This window comes from Chiloscyllium plagiosum, unplaced genomic scaffold, assembly GCF_037043375.1.
Source record: "Chiloscyllium plagiosum isolate Xiang-an unplaced genomic scaffold, Cpla_swu_hap1 HiC_scaffold_27, whole genome shotgun sequence".
NCBI classification, from domain to species: domain Eukaryota; kingdom Metazoa; phylum Chordata; class Chondrichthyes; order Orectolobiformes; family Hemiscylliidae; genus Chiloscyllium; species Chiloscyllium plagiosum.
Genome location: NW_028270165.1, coordinates 65,084,686 through 65,102,184, shown reverse-complemented (window position 1 = coordinate 65,102,184; position 17,499 = coordinate 65,084,686). Strand labels below are relative to the sequence as shown.

At 41.5% G+C, this 17,499-nt stretch overlaps 1 protein-coding gene across 1 annotated transcript in view; it reads right to left on the bottom strand.

Annotated features, from left to right (window-relative positions):
- The window catches only part of LOC148144485 (scavenger receptor cysteine-rich type 1 protein M130-like), a 49,776-nt gene that overhangs the window by 12,036 nt on the left and 20,241 nt on the right, over positions 1 to 17,499 (bottom strand). Inside the window, exons 12-14 of the mRNA XM_087975342.1 lie at positions 16,180 to 16,287; positions 14,799 to 14,912; positions 13,478 to 13,609 (exon numbers count right to left, since the gene is read on the bottom strand). Coding sequence (XP_087831468.1) covers positions 13,478 to 13,609; positions 14,799 to 14,912; positions 16,180 to 16,287 — 354 coding nt within the window. The remainder of the gene's footprint in view (positions 1 to 13,477; positions 13,610 to 14,798; positions 14,913 to 16,179; positions 16,288 to 17,499) is intronic.

Sequence of the window (17,499 nt, the reverse complement as noted above, 5' to 3'; positions counted from 1 at the left end):
TTGATGACCCCTTCAAACACTGACTGAGAGTAAACGGGTTTAGACAATATTTGGCCTGGTTGGATTTGTCCTGAGGTTAACGCAGGAACACATGTGGCCTATTTCCCGCACTACCTTTGGACATGGAAAGTGCAGAGACATTGATATAAAGGTCATCATGTCAAATTATCCTTTTGCAGGTGAACACTCCTTACGGAAGTGTAGATCACAAAATACGTGAAACAAAATTGGATGATTACAGAATACAACATGAAGTTGTGGAAGTGTGTGTGTTATTTTCTCTCCCTGAAAGTCTGTGATCAATGTTGTTACAACAGCATCAGTGCTGTAACTCAGTTGTTTGTAATATACATAAGTGTTTTGAAAGAAACTGTAGGTGCTCTGATCAGTGACGTTCTGACCGTCACACTTATCATCAATACCGATTTAGAATCCACATCACTCCTTTACTACTATAAGGCCTGTCTCTGTCTTATGCTCTGCTTACTCTCCACATCTCTTTCCCTTGAGCATCTCAGATGAACTGCACATAAATCAGCATTATCCAGCCCTCTTCTGTGGACTCAAAACATTAAAATCATATTTGTCCCAAGATTCTGCAGTTCTTCTGTGTTCTTAATTCAGATTGCCAACACCATCAGAAACTTTGATCGTGTTACCATGGTTTGGAAACTGGGTACAGTTTAGCGTTATTAACTACATTCGTTCACGTTATCAACAATTTCCATTTTATCCTGTGCTGTTTTGAACTATTCATCTACAAGACAGCGCCTGAGCCATGTCTCACAGATGTGCTGCAGAATTTCACATCATATATGGGTTGTGTTGCGATACAGGGCAAATTGCCAATCATCTGAAGAAATCTGATCTTTCAGACAGAGGCGAAATGCATGAACACGCATTTTGATATCATAAATGCCGGACATTACCAACGAATTGATTGCATCGAAGAGCCGTAGCATATTTTTACAAACCACGCAGAAGCATATTTTACAGCAGATAATAATTTGGAATTTGGCAAGATTCATGGAAGGTTCAGTGTATGAAAAGGCAGCTTCTCAGTCTGCAGAACCACAGAACCGTCACTGCGCGTCTTGCCTTTCTGTTCAAACAACAGGAAACACCTGGTACCGTGGTAAATTCTGTGCTCGAATGTTGTCGCCTGTTTCTCCTTTAAAATAAAAAATATCGGATGGAAAAAAACAGTAAATTCGGAATTAGAATAGACACTCAACAGAATCTCAATGGGTGCTTCATCATGGAAGAGCACATCTCAGCTCCCGGCTCATGTCAACTGGGAATCTATAAATATGTTAACACCTTAAATCCTGAACGGTCGCACAAAATTTCTGTAATCTAGTTACTGGTAAACATACGTCTAACAGAGTGATTCAGCGTGACAGAAAAGATCAGTTTGAGATCCAATCAGTGCGAACAAACGTGAATTAGGATCCAAGACTGAGGCTACACGTTTGAAGACAGTCTGTCTGTCACAGAATCACTGAGTTGCAATCGCGTTACAGACTGGAATGAGTTTGTTCGGCTAATCGTGTCTGTACTGGCTGTTCAAACACTCATGCTTACCTAATGCCAGTATCCTGTCTTAATCGGATAATCTTGCAAATATTTGCTTCCATATTCATCTAATGCTGTGGCAAGTTTCAATCTGCATTCCCCAAGTTTCCAGGCAGTGCTTTCCATATCCTGACGTCCATCTTCGCTGCTTTTGCAGATCTCGAAACTATTGTCGTCACCTGCTTGTCCCATTTGTTTTCGGGAATGCTTTCTCCCAATCTACTCTGTCCAGATCTCTCGGGCAGGCAGGAGGAGATACGAAGCATGTGCAAGACTTAGAAATCATTACCATAGAGAAATGCAGAAGATATAAAGTTGCACTGAGTCGGAGCAGAGATAAAGCAATGGGAATTAGACAGAGAAAGACGTTGAGCACTGATGTCACAGAATTATATGATCACACCATAGAACATAGACCAGACCTCCAAAGGAGCTGGGCTTTCTGCCCAGTATGCTTGTGTCCACCATGATGCTGTTCTCAACTGATTCCATTTGCATGCATATGGTCTGCTTCTCTCTATCCTCTACCTGTTCATTCAACTGTCTAAATACCATTGTTGATACCATAACTATTCATGCCACCTCCCATTGTAACACATTCCAGGTACTACTATCTTTGAGGTTAAAAACCTGCCTCGGACTTTTCCTTCCACCTTTCTGCCTCTCAACGTAAAATTGTGCCCACCAGTATTGTACATTTCCGCCCTACGGAGATTCTGATTATTCTCTTTGCCTCTCCCTCTCATAGTTTTAAATACTTCAGTAATCTCCCCCTCAGCCTCTGATGCTCAAACGGAATAATCCACGTTTGTCCAACATCTCCTTGTGGCTAATACATTCCAATCCACCAACATTCTGTGAAACATCTTCTGCATGCTCTCCAAAGCTTCCACCTGCGTGAACCCTTTGTCAATCAACGATATTCAGAGACCGACCATTAACAGTGCAGTTTCCACTTGCATTTAATTTCCAAAAATGCATCACCATCTCTTGCCAGGTAAAACGCTATCCATTGTTTCTCCAACCAAATGTCTAACTGATCCATGACTTGTTGTGATTTTTGACTCCCTTCCTTACTGTGCAGAATCAGTCAATTTTTGTGTCGTCTGCAAACTTAATAATGAAACCACCTATACTTTCATCCAAATTTTATACATGTGGTTCATCACCTGCAGACAGGGAAAAACACGGTTCTGTAACATCCTGTGTTTTCAATGGTCAACTCAATTTTACACCAAACTTTCCATATCAGCATGGATTCCATATCACTTACTTTTCTGAACCAATCTACGATGAGGGATTTATCAAACACTTTACCAAAATCCTTGACCTTCATTGACGTGATTTCCTCTTGCTTTTGAGCTCCCACGTCCATCAAATTACACTTATTGGGATCCAACTCCATCTGCTATTTCTCTGCTCAAATTTCCAAATGCTCCATAGCCTGCTGTATGCTTTGACAGACTTCCTCACTACCCACATCTCCGGTAATTGTCATGTTTTCTGGAAATTTACTCACCAGATCAGCTAAATGAATTTTACAAACAATGCAGGTCACAACAAGGATCGTTCTGCAAAGAGATATCTCACAGACCTCCAGTCAGAAAACAGATATCAAAGTTGTACTTTCTGTCTCCTCCGACCAAGCCAATTTTTGATTTATCTTACAAACTCACAACCATGGAACCCATGTGGTTTTATCTGCTCGACATACTGGAGATTATTCAATGCTTAAGTAAAGTCTTTACCGGCAACAACATCTACTCACTACCCTCATCAATTATCTTCATCACTTGCTCATAAAACTCAGTCACATTTGTGAGTCACGGCATTCCACGTAAACCCGTGGCTACTATCTCTAATATGCGTTTTTTTTACCAAATGTGAGCAAATCCCGTGCCTATGAATCTTCTACAAGCAGTTACCTAACATGGATGAAAGACACAGCTACATGTAATTCCCTGAATTAACAGCGTTGCTCTTTTTAACCAAAAGGAACACGTTGGCTATTCTCCAGTCTCCTGTAGCCTCTCTTGTGGCTAAAGACATACAACATATTCCTCCCTAAAATACCCATCGTCCATCTCATTCTCCGTTGTGGATACGGATGCGAGATATTCCCTGAGGACCTGACCCCCTTCCTCTAGCTTTCGTCATAAATTCCCTCCTTTGTCCTTGAGTCTGTTCACACTGAACACTTGCTCTTAATGCAAAAATAACATCGCCCTGATCCTACTGGCCAACAACATTTTAGAGTCTGTTTTAGCACTGATAATTCATCTGTTAATGTTTTTTTTTGCTTCCTTCAAACCTCTCAAGGGTCTTGTTTGATTTCAATTTTCTAAACACTTGCTTCCCTTTCTCATTCCGACTAAACTTTTGATATCTCCTCTCATTAAGAGAGGGGGTCGGTGGGGAACTTGCAGGGATTGGTGTTCCCCCATGTGCTGCCCCTTATCCTTCAAGACCCCTCCAAGTCGCACGCCTTACCTTCTTATGGACGTAACTACGGACAGCATGATAAATGTCGAGAGTGTGGTGCTGGAAAGGCACAGCAGGTCAGGCAGCATGCTGGGCCCAGCCAAAGACACATCAGATCCAGCGAATGAATTAACAATAAAACAAATCCATTCCATTTTTTTAAATACACGGCCTGGGTAATTTACACTTCTCCAGTCCTCTGACAACGCTCTCGTATCTGAAACGTGTCACATTGACTCCCCCAGTGAGCCACGAAGGTACTAATGAGACTGGGAAGACGTTCGATGTTACTGTGTAGAACGCTGCTGGAATGGAATGGGTTAATGGAAACTGTTTGTTCTCCATCTCCCATTAACATCAGGCTCCACAGTTTATCGCTGTGTACCTGGAGGGCACTCTCCTCCTTTAATACTCAGGGACTCCTTGCAGCGTGTTACCCTGCCATGTCAGTGGTTGTGCCAACTCCCTCAGTCATGGGGGCCGGTCATCTTGACAGACAGAGGAAGAGATTGGATTCTGAGAGTGACTGATTGTGATCATTATGACAATGGACTGATGTTTCTCCAATGGACTCTACTGGCATTCCCAGAATTGGATATCTCTAACATCTCGAATTCAGGACGTGTTTTGGATAATTCAGGGTGTCTGCTACCCCATTCTGTCTGTCGTTGGCATTCCTGGTATGTACCTGGTGAGGTCACACCATCTAGTGAGGCCACGTTTGATGTACCACGCTCAATTCTGCTAGCCCTGCTTAAGGAAGGATGTTATTAAATTGGAAAAGAAAGCAGAAAAGATTTACAATGCTGTAATCTAAACTGGATGGTTTGTGTTGCCAGGAATGGTTGGATCGGCTGGGACTGATTTCTACTCGGATTGTAGGTGACTGATGGATGACATTGTAAACCTTTACAAAATCACGATTGACATACATAACAGGAGTATCCAAGGCTTTTCATTCACCAGGGTGGGGGAAACCAAACATCGACGGCATAAATTCAAGGTGAGAGGGGATTGATTTACAAGGGAACTGAATGTAGCTTTTTCACATGATTCGTGTTTGGAATGAGCTGCCAGAGGAAGCGGTGGAGTCTTTTTGCATTTCTATTCCAAACAATGTGAATGGGATACCTTTATCCAAAGCATTTGGGTAACCCTGACAGTACGCTCTTAAACATGATCTACGGGGTCTGATGCCACCTTTCCAAGGCTCCCTTGGATTCAGGATGGTACGCATTTAATTTAAAGTGCAGCATGCAGAATTTATCCATGACTTCCTTAGGTCCCGCGGAGAAAAATTGGAGACTTGGTCTGACTGAATCTCTCTAGGTTACCCATACTGGGTAAAGAAAGGTACCAACTCCTCCACCACCATTTTTGCCTTAACACACCAATATGGAAATACCTCCAGAAATCTGGTAGCCACATCCATTACAGTGGAGAAAGTGAGGACTGTAGATGCTGGAGATCAGAGCTTAAAAGTGTGTAGCTGGAAAAGCGCAGCAGGTCAGGCAGCATCCAAGGAGAAGGAGAATCGACATTTCGGGCATACGCCCTTCTTCAGGAAGGGCTTATGCCCGAAGAAGGGCTGAAGAAGGTCTTATGCCCGAAACGTCGATACATCCATTACAGTGAGCAAGCAATGGTTCCCACTCCTGGTTTTACAGAGAGAACATACACAATCAATCATAACCCACGTGACGTGTTCTTGGAATCCGCGGGAATTGACAGCAAATGCACCAGTTTGATTACTGCCTGTGGCTCACCCTACTATGCACCTCTGAAATGTATGGCAAAGTGTACACATCCTTATGCAGTCCAGGCCAACAGAAGTGCTTTGGTACCTTAGCCTGTGTCTTCCTCACACGAGGTGACCTCCTACTGGCAATTCATTGTGACCCATAATATTTTCCATCTGTATGCGGCCGACAACACAATCTGGTCTTCTTTCACCCATTTCTCCTCTACACTACACAGCCGCGGTCTCTATTCTGATTCTTCTGAGTAAATTGTTGGAAAACGTTGTAAGAGATAGGACTTATAATCATCTCGATTGGAATAAGTTGATAACGGATAGTCAACACAGTTTTGTGAAGGGTAGGACGTGCCTCACAAACCGTACTGATTTTTTTGATAACGTGACCAAACAGTTGATGTGGTGTATATGGATTTCAGTGAGGTGTTTGATAAGATTCCCCATGGTAGACTACTGCACAAAATACGGAGGCATGGGATTGAGGTCGATTTAGTGGTTTGGCTCTGAAATTGGCTAGCTAAGAGAAGACAGAGGGTAGTGATTGATGGGGAATGTTCTTCCTGGATTTCAGTTACTAGTCGTGAATGGCAGGGGTTTGTTTTTGTTCCACTGTTATGTGTCATTTCTTTAAAAGACCTGGATAAGGGTGTAGAGGGATGGTTTAGTAAATTTGCGGACTGAGGTCGGTACAGTCGTGGATAGTGCTGTAGGATGTTGTAGGTTGCAGAGGGACAGAGATAAGGTGCAGAGCTGGGCTGAGAGATAGGAAATGGAGTTTAATGCAGAAAAGCGTGAGATGATTCACTTAGGAAGGAGTAGGAGAATGCAGAGTACTGGGTGAATGGAAAGATTCATCATTTTAAGACAATTCTTCACAGTTTGTGAGAAGATGTGTAGCTCGGGTGCTCGTTGTTGTGGTTCTGTTCGCCGAGCTGGGAATTTGTGTTGCAGACGTTTCGTCCCCTGTCTAGGTGACATCCTCAGTGCTTGGGAGCCTCCTGTGAAGCGCTTCTGTGATCTTTCCTCCGGCATTCGTAGTGGTTTGAATCTGCTGCTTCCGGTTGTCAGTTCCAGCTGTCCGTTGCAATGGCCGGTATATTGGGTCCAGGTCGATGTGCTTATTGATTGAATCTGTGGATGAGTGCCATGCCTCTAGGAATTCCCTGGCTGTTCTCTGTTTGACTTGTCCTATAATAGTAGTGTCGTGCTAGTCGAATTCATGATGCTTGTCATCTGCGTGTGTGGCTGGTCGTGTCGTTTCGTGGCTAGTTGGTGTTCATGGATGCGGATCGTTAGCTGTCTTCCTGTTTGTCCTATGACAAGCAACAGTCCAAACGTGTGCAGGTCAGGTGAATTAGCCTTTCTAAACTGCCCACAAAGCTACGTGCATTAGTCAGAGTGCAATGGGTCTGGGTGGGTTACTCTTCAGATGTTCGGTGTGAACTTGTTTGGCCGAAGGGCTTGCTTCCACAGTGTAGGGAATCTAATCTTGTCTCTACGCTAGCCCATGGCAATCACGGCATTTGTTTCACATCATGTTACTTCTTCTGATATCACTGTGACACTGTATGCTTTAAATAATAAAGCCCAATGGAACGTTCTCACAGTTTTATTGTGGAACGCCAGTCGGTCAGTTATGTAAATTTGGGAGATATCATCACATTTACAAGGAAGATGGAGGCCACTTAGAACCATCACATCTGGGTGGGTGATGTAGATGTGAAGACTATAAATTCTTGAAGAGATCATATAAAACTCAGTCTCATCTGTCATATTTTTGTTTTAGAATGATTTTAATTCTTTTATTTGATCCCTATTTCACCTGTATGACAACAGAAGTCACGAACATCCAAAACGAATTAAAATGTTTTAGTATAAGTTGATCCTGTTCAATGTACAGTGATATTCAACAGAACTTCTAAATTTTCTAAGATACTTTCTAACGTTCGTTCCAAATTTGTTGTATATTTCTTTTCTTTTATATGAAGCTCTGACACGATCCACAGCAGGGCAGAAATTCAAACTGAACACACTTGCTTACATAGTTCAACATTTCTCTGTCCTAGACAACGGAGATTTCAAAATAGTGGATCAAATCTAAGCGCTGAAGTCCTGCCAAATCCATGGTGAAGAACAATTAAATAACTCACGAGAGGAAGAGTTTCCACAAATTCGCCCATCTTCAAAGGTGGAAGTACCTAGCACATCAGTGCAAGACATAAGGTTTAAACATTCAGAGCAGCTTTCAGCCAGAAATGGCCTTCCCCAGCGGTCCCCAGAATCACAGATTACAATGCTCAGCCAATTCGAATTGCTCTGTGTTATATCAAGAATAGGTTGGTGGCATTGGAAACCGCAATGTTTAATGGCCCTGACAACATTCTGTAAAAATTCGCTGAATGCTGGTATTCCAGAACATGCAACCACGCCCCGCCCCCCGCCACCCACGCCCCAGTCAAGCTGCCCCAATGTCGGGAATTGCTCAGCTATGTCTGTGGAGAATAAACAGAACAAATTCCAACTGGTATATTGCCGCCCCGTAAGCCTACTTCCAAACATCGTCAATGTCATTTTTAGCGTCATCAACAGTGCTATCAAGCAGTGTTTGCCAGCAATAACCTACGCAGTTGCTCCCAGTTTGAGTTCCTCCAGGTTCAAACAGGTTCTGACCTCATTACTGCCTTGTTTCAAAGATAAACAAAAGAGCTGAATTCCAGAAGTAGGTGAGAATGATAGCCGCTGATATCAAAACCACATTCTAGCGAGTGTAACATCAAGGAGCTCTTGCAAAACTGGAATCAATTGATATCAGGGCCCAAACTCGCCATTGTTGAGCCATGCCTGACATGTGGGAAAATGGTCATGGTTTATGGACGTGCGGCATATCACCTCAAGTGCAGATCTGCGGGAAATATTCAGGGAGAGGGAGGAAGAGGGACATGGCAGACAGGAACATGAGAAAGTGAAAGAGTGAGAGACAATGAGGGATCAGAAGGAGGAGAGGAAGGCTTCAAGAGTGGGGGAGAGGGTGTGGAGAACGGGGAACATGTAGAGAGATATGGAGCAAGGGAGAAATGAAGGAAGAGCGAGGTGAGAGTGGGACAGGGAGAGGGAGAGAGAGATGGAGGAGTGAGGAGGAAAGAAGAAGAAGGCAGAGAGAGAAAGAGACGAACAGAAATGTCTCTGTACCAATTGCTCCCTTGTGTTAAAAGTAATACAGCGCCACCCTCTGCTGGCCGGCCAACGCCACTGCACAGGAGATGCTGCAGCGTGAAAGCCATCTCGCGTATCATCAGAGAGAGAGAAAGAGAGCGACCAACTCACAGCAGCATACAGATACAGAAAGATAGCCATCTATATTGACACAAAGACAGATACACACGACACTAACGCCCATACACTCCACACAGACGCAGGCACACGGATATGCACACACTGGTGAGATGATTGCAATTGTACTTCGGGTCCCTCAGCGTGAAAGATGTTTATATTGAGAAAATCTATGAGTTTCTTCTGCAATGTCGAATTGATTTATCTTTGGGCTGTTTCCTGACATTGTACACATAAAATCGAACATTTGCTGGCAACTGTATTCAGGCACCTCTCAGCGAATTGTTTTTATAAGGAGACACGATGTATTTTCTTGCACTTTGTGCAATTTACATATCTATGTAATTTGTTGAGTCAGATTCTAAGTGACGGAAGAATTTAATATTTGAGGGGGTCAGGCCGACACTGGCTCTGTTCAACTCCTTCTGCTTATATCACAGGGGCAAGATCGATTGAACAAAATTTCTACAAGCGCAGGGTTTTGAAGAAGAAAGTGTGTTGCTGGAAAAGCGTAGCAGGTCAGGCAGCATCCAAGGAGCAGGAGAATCGACGTTTCAGGCATGAGCCCTTCTTCAGCAATCATTCCTGAAGAAGGGCTCATGCCCGAAACGTCGATTCTCATCCTCCTTGGATGCTGCCTAACCTGCAGCACTTTTCCAGCAATGCATTTTCAGCTCTGATCTGCAGCATCTGCAGTCCTCACTTTCTCCTTGAAGAAGAGAGTATCAATGTAACCTGGGAAATTCACAAGCTTGAATGCTTTATCCAAGAAAAAATATCTGCTCCTTATGGACTGGTATTGGTTAACATTGTCTCACTTGGAATACAAAAGGAGGACAGGGTTGGGGGAGGGAGTAGAGAGAGAAAGCGAGAGAACTTCCAAGCCTTTCACTCAAGCAGTTTTTAGTTTATTGTTTCATTCAAACTTCCCTTCTGGAAAAAGTATATTTCATTGCAGGCCGGTACAGACACACTGGTACAAACACAACAAAAAGCAAAGACACACACATGGAAACTCGCATCAACATGACCATCAGTGTTCTATCACTTTGAACAAAAGGCATGACTGAGAGAAAGTGGGGAATGGCTAAACCCTATTTCAACAGATTCAACATCTACAATAAACAGAGACTCCACTGCACAGAGACACAGTCACAGATATCGTCTCCGGATGTGCTCACTTTTTTTTTTATCTCTGTCTCTACCTTTTAGTTCTGTCTTTCTCACACACCACTCCCTTATTTACACCTTAAAATATTACCCTACACATTTCTGACTCTCAAACATGCCGTGTCTCAATTCATAGCCTTCTGAACTTTCCTCCTTTCTGCCCGTTCAAAATGAACATCTCAACACCCCCACCCCCCGCCCCCCCCCCCACCCACCCAACCCCGACCACCAACCCACACCAAAATTTTGCTTCCACAACTTTGTGCCCTTCGCAACTTTGGCGATCCACACCAAACATGCCCCTTCAAACAGAGCATGCAACACACCCTTTGTAGTGTCCCACACCTGCACGCTGCTGTTTCAATGGTAGCCTCAACAACGTCTCCATGTCACTTCAGTGGTGCGGCAACCAGAACTGTGTGTCATCTTCCAAATATGGCCTAATTAAAGTTCGACAACATGCAACCTGACTGCATAAAAAAATATGCGATGTATTTCCCGACTAATGCAGGAAACTTTGTCATGTGCCTCCTTGCTAACCTGACCCACCTGCGTTGCTACTTTTACAGAAAATAAGATTGTAAGCCACGATCCTTCTGTATGTTAACTTTCCAAGTTCCCTTCCATTTCCTCTGTACTTCCCTCCTGCAATCAACTTTCCAACGTACTGGCCGAAGCACAAATATTCTCATATTCAGAGATGCAGTTGCACAAGCACAGCTAATTACAACCACTCTCACTTACTCACTGACACTCACACACATACACTCGGCACTGACATCAACAAACTGACTCAGAATCCCAAAACAAACTTGTAATCACTGCATTTTTATTGATGAATTGTGTCCTACATTTTGCAACATCACTTTCAGAAATATTCCCAGTTCATGGACAGAACATTTCATTCAATAAACAACAAAACAGCACTTCATAGAATTCTTTGGCTTGACAAGTTTAAAAGCCTCCTTCATTCGGTATGAGAAAGCAAAGCAATTTCACATAAAATTTCCTCAATACCTCATTGACAAGCCACAGGACCATCGTCCACTATTGTGACTTCAAAAATCCACACTGAGAAATGAATTACGTAATGCATGCACACATCAAAAATAACTTCGATGTCCTCTGTTTATACCCACTTTTGACTCATTAAAACACACAACATGCAATTTTTCAGATATATTTCAAATGTATATATATATATATATATATATATATATATATATATATGTAAATATATACATTTCAATGCCAAAGTAAATGCTGCTGAATTACAACCAGTTGCAGCTTTTTTGAGAAAAATATTTTGCAGATTCAAAACGATAGTCGGCGACTTCTCGCAATATTAGGACGTCCCATGTTGAAATCGCTTCTAAAATCGACCTGAAATGACAAAGAAAATAATTTGAGTCCGCGCGTTGAAGTCGCCTCTGGTTCTATTTACAGCACATAAATGTACCAATCCCGAGCTGAAACTCTCACTCCATGGAGTAGGGACAAGACTAATTCTGCCTCAGCAAGGTCAGACTGATGACGGGCCATATTTGGAAGGCACATTGACATGTTTCTCTATCTGTGTGTTCAGCTGGATGCAAACGACAGCCTGGAAATTACTCTGAAGATTGGCAGAGATATGTGCAGCAAGTGATCACTGGGCCAATATTTATTCTACAATCAACAAGCTCACTGAAAATATTATAAATGATCATCGCCTCTGGTTTGTGCGAATATTGGCTGGGCAATATCCTAAATTATAGTAGTTATGAAATGTTCAAAAGTATATCATTGGCCATGCACGATTTTGCAGGTGAGATGTTGATTGAAATTGCAAGATAAACAAATATCTATGGTTTCTTTCGCACTCCTAAAACAATTTAATAGATCTCTGTGAAACAATAAAAGTTGCTTTCTTCATTAATTTAAACAATCCTAACGAAAGTATTCAATGTTTAACTCAAAAATAAATGTCAAGTTTCCCCTGATGATTTTCAACATTACATATTGCTCAAGATATTTCAGAATTTTGCAGAAAGCCGAGGCATCCCATTCTCTCCTCTGCATCAGAAACATTGGAATTCAGAGGGAAACGCAGCAATTATGGGTTTGATGCGAACGTTGTAAAATTTTGGATCGCACATCCAGTGTATGTCAACAGTGAAGGCGCCACCGATATGCGAGTTATCAGGGGAAGTCAGATGTATTTTCTGATTGCACAACAGAGGTAACATGGCAACGGCTGTATCATAGTTCTATCGAATCATGCAGTGCACGGAAGTTCATTTGCCCATTCGTAATCAGAAACAAACAACGGGAATTGCTAGAAAAAAACCCAGCATGTCTGGACACATGTTTGGAGCACATCAAAGTTAAAGTTACAGGCCCGGTGACCCTTCTTCAAAGAAACACAGGAGCTTGGTTGTCAGTGTGGTGACTGTTACATGTTACAGGAGGGTTCTCACAACAGTAATTAAACAACTCTCTGTGAAAAAGGAGAGAAGGTGAAGAATAATGAAAGCGGATAACTGGGAATACAAGGAACATTGGAGCAGTTTTTCTTTTCCAAAATGCCATTCGAAACACTAAAATGGTTAAGCAGCTGATCAGCTAGTCTGGGTTTCAAAGGCAACCGTGAGTTATTGGCATTTTTAATGTTCAGCTTAAGGAGACGTATTCTTCTTCGGGAATGGGTGTGAGTGCAGCTCCTGAAAACAGCCACATCTCTTTGCACATTACAAGTAAAGGTCCGAGGCTCTGTATTCCCTGTGAGCTACAAGAACTAAATCATTCAAACTGTTGAGCACATAAAACCCCATCTTTCATATTTTCCATACAGCCAGTTGATGACGCATTGAAACAGCAATTTTATAGATTTGTAATTACAAAATTGGGTGAAGATCAGCGATTCGAAGAACTGACAAAACGCAGTGTATCATGAATAGCATCGAATTCATTTTTTAAAGACGGTTCTTCATGCTATTGAAATAAAAATCGTTCTCCAATAATACATTGCTTTCTCAGTGACAAGGTGTGGAAATGAGGCACAGGTTTGGACGTTGTTCTTGGATTTTCAGCAAATATAATATTATCATGGAATGGAAAGGAATTATGGCAGTGTGAATGCACAGAAAGGTGGTTAAAGATGTGAGTATCTGTTATTCAACTCACCGAGTGAACAAAGACCACTGTCATCATCTGTAAGTGTGAGGGGTTCATCAGGATCACTGTCCAATTGTAACTTTCCATCATGACAGTCTGCATCTTCAGTCTCAACATCGTCATACTCACCACGAATTCGACCTGGAGAGAAAGATGAGCATCACTGATACAAATTGAAATACACAACAACGATAACTAGAAAACGCGACGAATGTCTCAGATAAGGCAAGTGCTGGAAACTGAGACCAGAAGAGTTAGGTCAAAATTCTGAAGTTACGGAATGAGCAGAGTTGGTGCAACTTAGGATTGTTTTCTCTGGAAATGAGAAGGTGAAATGTTATCTGATTGAATTATTCAAAATAATAACCCGGATAAGATAGGCAACATAAAGTAAACTACTTCAACTGATTAGACTATTTTAGCTCGAGGTGTTATACACAGAATTAATGCCAGACCGTTCAGAGAAGATGTCAAGAAAGGATAAAGCTGTACAGGGTTTGGAAATATATTTCCCAAAAATTAGCGCATGTCTGATCAATTCTTAATTTTATATGTGGCCGAGATTATTGTTGATCAAAGGTATTTATGGACATGCTTCAAAGGCAGGGAGCTGGATTTAGGCCACACTATAGTTTGGAATTATCTCATTGAAAGGAGGAAGAGTTACGAAGGGCTGAGAGACCTACCGCTGTATCTATCTTGCAATTGATTGACTTGGAGCTGAGCATGCAGAGTCGCTGGCATGCCTGCGATGAGTCATGAAATGATGACGACTGTAGTTGGGGAAGACAAGAAGGAACATCTCTCTATGGTGGAGAGATCAATGACCAAAGGCCATACATTTCAGAGAAGTGATGGGAGAAGTAAACAGGAAATCTACGACTCTCTGCCAGGAAGGGTGAGAGAGGCAAAACGCGCTCAAAAAAGTATTCAGTGATGCACTTGCAATGTCAAGACATACAAGGCTGTGGGCCAAGGTGTGCTGTAAAAATGCGATTAGAATGATAACCTGGTTGTTTTTGTAATGTTCAGCTTAAGGAGACGTATTCTTCTTCGGGAATGGGTGTGAGTGCAGTTCCTGAAAGCAACGACATCGAACGCACATCTCTTTGAACATTACAAGTAGAGGTCATAGGCTCTATAATCTCTGTGAGCAACAAGACAGCCAGACAGATCATGCCCATGATCATGTGGTATCAAAACAGCGATTTTCTCTTTAACCAACATTCCAGTGGTCACACTACCTTGTGAGGGTTGCAATCGTTAAGTTTTGGACAGCTTAGAGGGTGTAGGACGAAAATTAATTGACAGAAAGTGATGCTATACACACCTGGAATGCTGTTGGATTTCACCTCAAGATTTTCAGATCCGGGATTATTGTCGGTCAAGTTGTGGCTGGTGTAGTATTCAATGCGATTGAGTGAGTCAATGGAAGCATAAATTACTAAAAATAAAAATGGAGAGTTATTTTCAAACTCGAATTCCAAGAGAAGCCATGACCAATAAGATTTAGAATGAGGCAAATATTCTTCAACCAGAGGCTTGCGAATCGATGGAACACAGATGGCTATTGAGGCCAATCAGTGTGTATTTAAAACAGAAATACAAAGGTTATTGGTTAATAAGGGGATAAAAACATCCAAGGAGAAGGCAAATCAAAGTGGTTGAGAACCACATCAGCCCTTATTGAATGGCAGAATAGACTCGATGAGCCAAATGATCTAATCCTGATCCTGTATGTCGTAGACTTATGAACTGTAGTTGAAGGTTTTATGTTATTAATTGTAGGGTGACAACAGAAAGTATTGTTCTTTAATCGTGCCTGTATAAATATCTGGAATAATGTCAAGTGAACCCACTGCGGGAAGGAATATGATAAAAGAACTAAGAGCAGGAGTACTCCATCTGACCGTTCCAGCCAGTTCCGCCGTTCAATAAGATCATAACTGACCTTTTCGTGGCTTCAGTTCGACTTACTCACGATTTTAACGTTCAAAACATTATTCACCCCAGTTCTAAAGACATCTGATGAGGCAGGGAATTCCATAAATTCTCAATCCTGTGGGTGAAAATGTTCCTCCTCAATTTAGTCCTAAATCTGCTATCTGTACTTTTCAGGCCATGTCCGTTCAAATAATAGTCATGTATAATTTTATTCCAACCAAAATGGATAATTTCACATTTATCATCTACCAGACATTTTCTTTCCATTCATTTACACTGTATCTGAACACCTGCAAAGTTTCAGAGTCATATGCACACTTTCAGCACCACTCATCTTCTGTGATTCATCATATTTGTTTATACATTGATTCCTCAATTTTGCTTCCGCTCTTTGGTGCTGTGTAATCCATACTTACTGCAAAAGTTATGTTATTTTAAAATCAATGACGAATTGATTAGTTGTCCACCCATCTGAAGGGGTCAGAGTGGAACCAGGGTAGAAGTGAAATTGATAGTTCTGTTTGCATTTTCAAATACATGCCAGAAATAATCTATCAGGAATGTCGGCCAGTGGGAATTATCATATTGAAATTCTTCATCTCACGAAATGCGGACAGAGACACAGTTAATGAGATAGCTTCCCACACACGACGACTGTGTTTTAACTAATAATCATGTTCATTCAGTCATTGATCATGGAAGACTGCAAATTAAATGGAAGCTATACTTATCCAGTCATGATTCACGATACAATAGGAAATATATACCTGGTCCATGTTTGTGATCCGTCCTCTTTCCAGGGGGAATATTCTCAATTTCTTCATAAATTCCTTGGTACAAACCAAGGCGTGAGCCTCTGCCACCAAGGTAAAGTTCTGTTGAATACACAATAGACTGGTCAGCATTTGTAGCTGAACACTCGCAGAAACAAGGTGTTTATATCTGAAGAACCAGGGGAGAGAAGAACGAGTTCACACAATGCTGTAGATTAGAATCTTCACACAACGTTAACTGATCGCTGAAGGGAGAACATATTGGAAAAACAAGTGAACAGGCCATGATTAATTTCCATGTCACATCAGTTACCGAACCTAGTATGTTAAGCAGAAAGAGCGATACGTTCTTGTTGGTATAAATTTGGGTATTTTGTTCTAATTTTGCTGATTCAAATATCTATTCAAGAAAATTCTCAGCTCGCAATGGTGCATGTGATTGAAAATGTTGAGTGCAGAAAATGAAACTCTTTAATGCAATGAAAAAAACGAAATTGCTAATAACCTATATTTTTTTAAAAAACTTGATACCATTGAGGAGATTACAAATTAATGTTCAACATACTGTGGTGCTAACAAACAAGATTGATAATAATGTTGTTAGAATTGGACTACTTTCATTAAACAATTGCATAATTATGACAATTAGTTAAAAATCAAAACGTGAGACGAATGAAATAAGGTGCACCTTGATGACATTGATCGTGATAGACTAAGTGCCTAGTTTTTATGGCTATATGTAAAGGAAAATTAAGAGCATGTGAAAGGATAGAAAATGATTGTTATTAATGTTGATTGTCATTGCCAACTCGTGGAAAATGGTTCCCAAGCAAACGCTTTTAAATTATTGTGCAAAGTACAGAAGTGTCATTTGCTCAGTCAAGGGAAGCCAATTGTTGCCTAACTGGAAGTTCCCTTAAAAGGACCCTTAATCCTCTCAATGATCTTGGGTTGTGGTAGCAGCACCCAGACACTGAAGAACCATAAATAATAGTAACTAATGAAGAAATATTTAGAGGCAGTCTGCAAATAACTCAATGAAACGGAGACATATTGCTGCCGTCATTAACCTGCTCTGGAATGTCATGTATATGTTAACTGAAAGATAAGAAAGTGCAGTCATTATATTTCTTTCCCAATGATAATGACTGGAGCAACTCCACATTATACGTTAATTCAGTTTCTCTCCAAATATATTGAGCGACTTGATGCATACTTCACATAGTTAGAATATTCTTTTAACTGCTATTTACAGTTTTGATGCATTTATCTGAGTGTTTATTAAAACTTAGCGTTTCATTGGGCAAAGTCCCT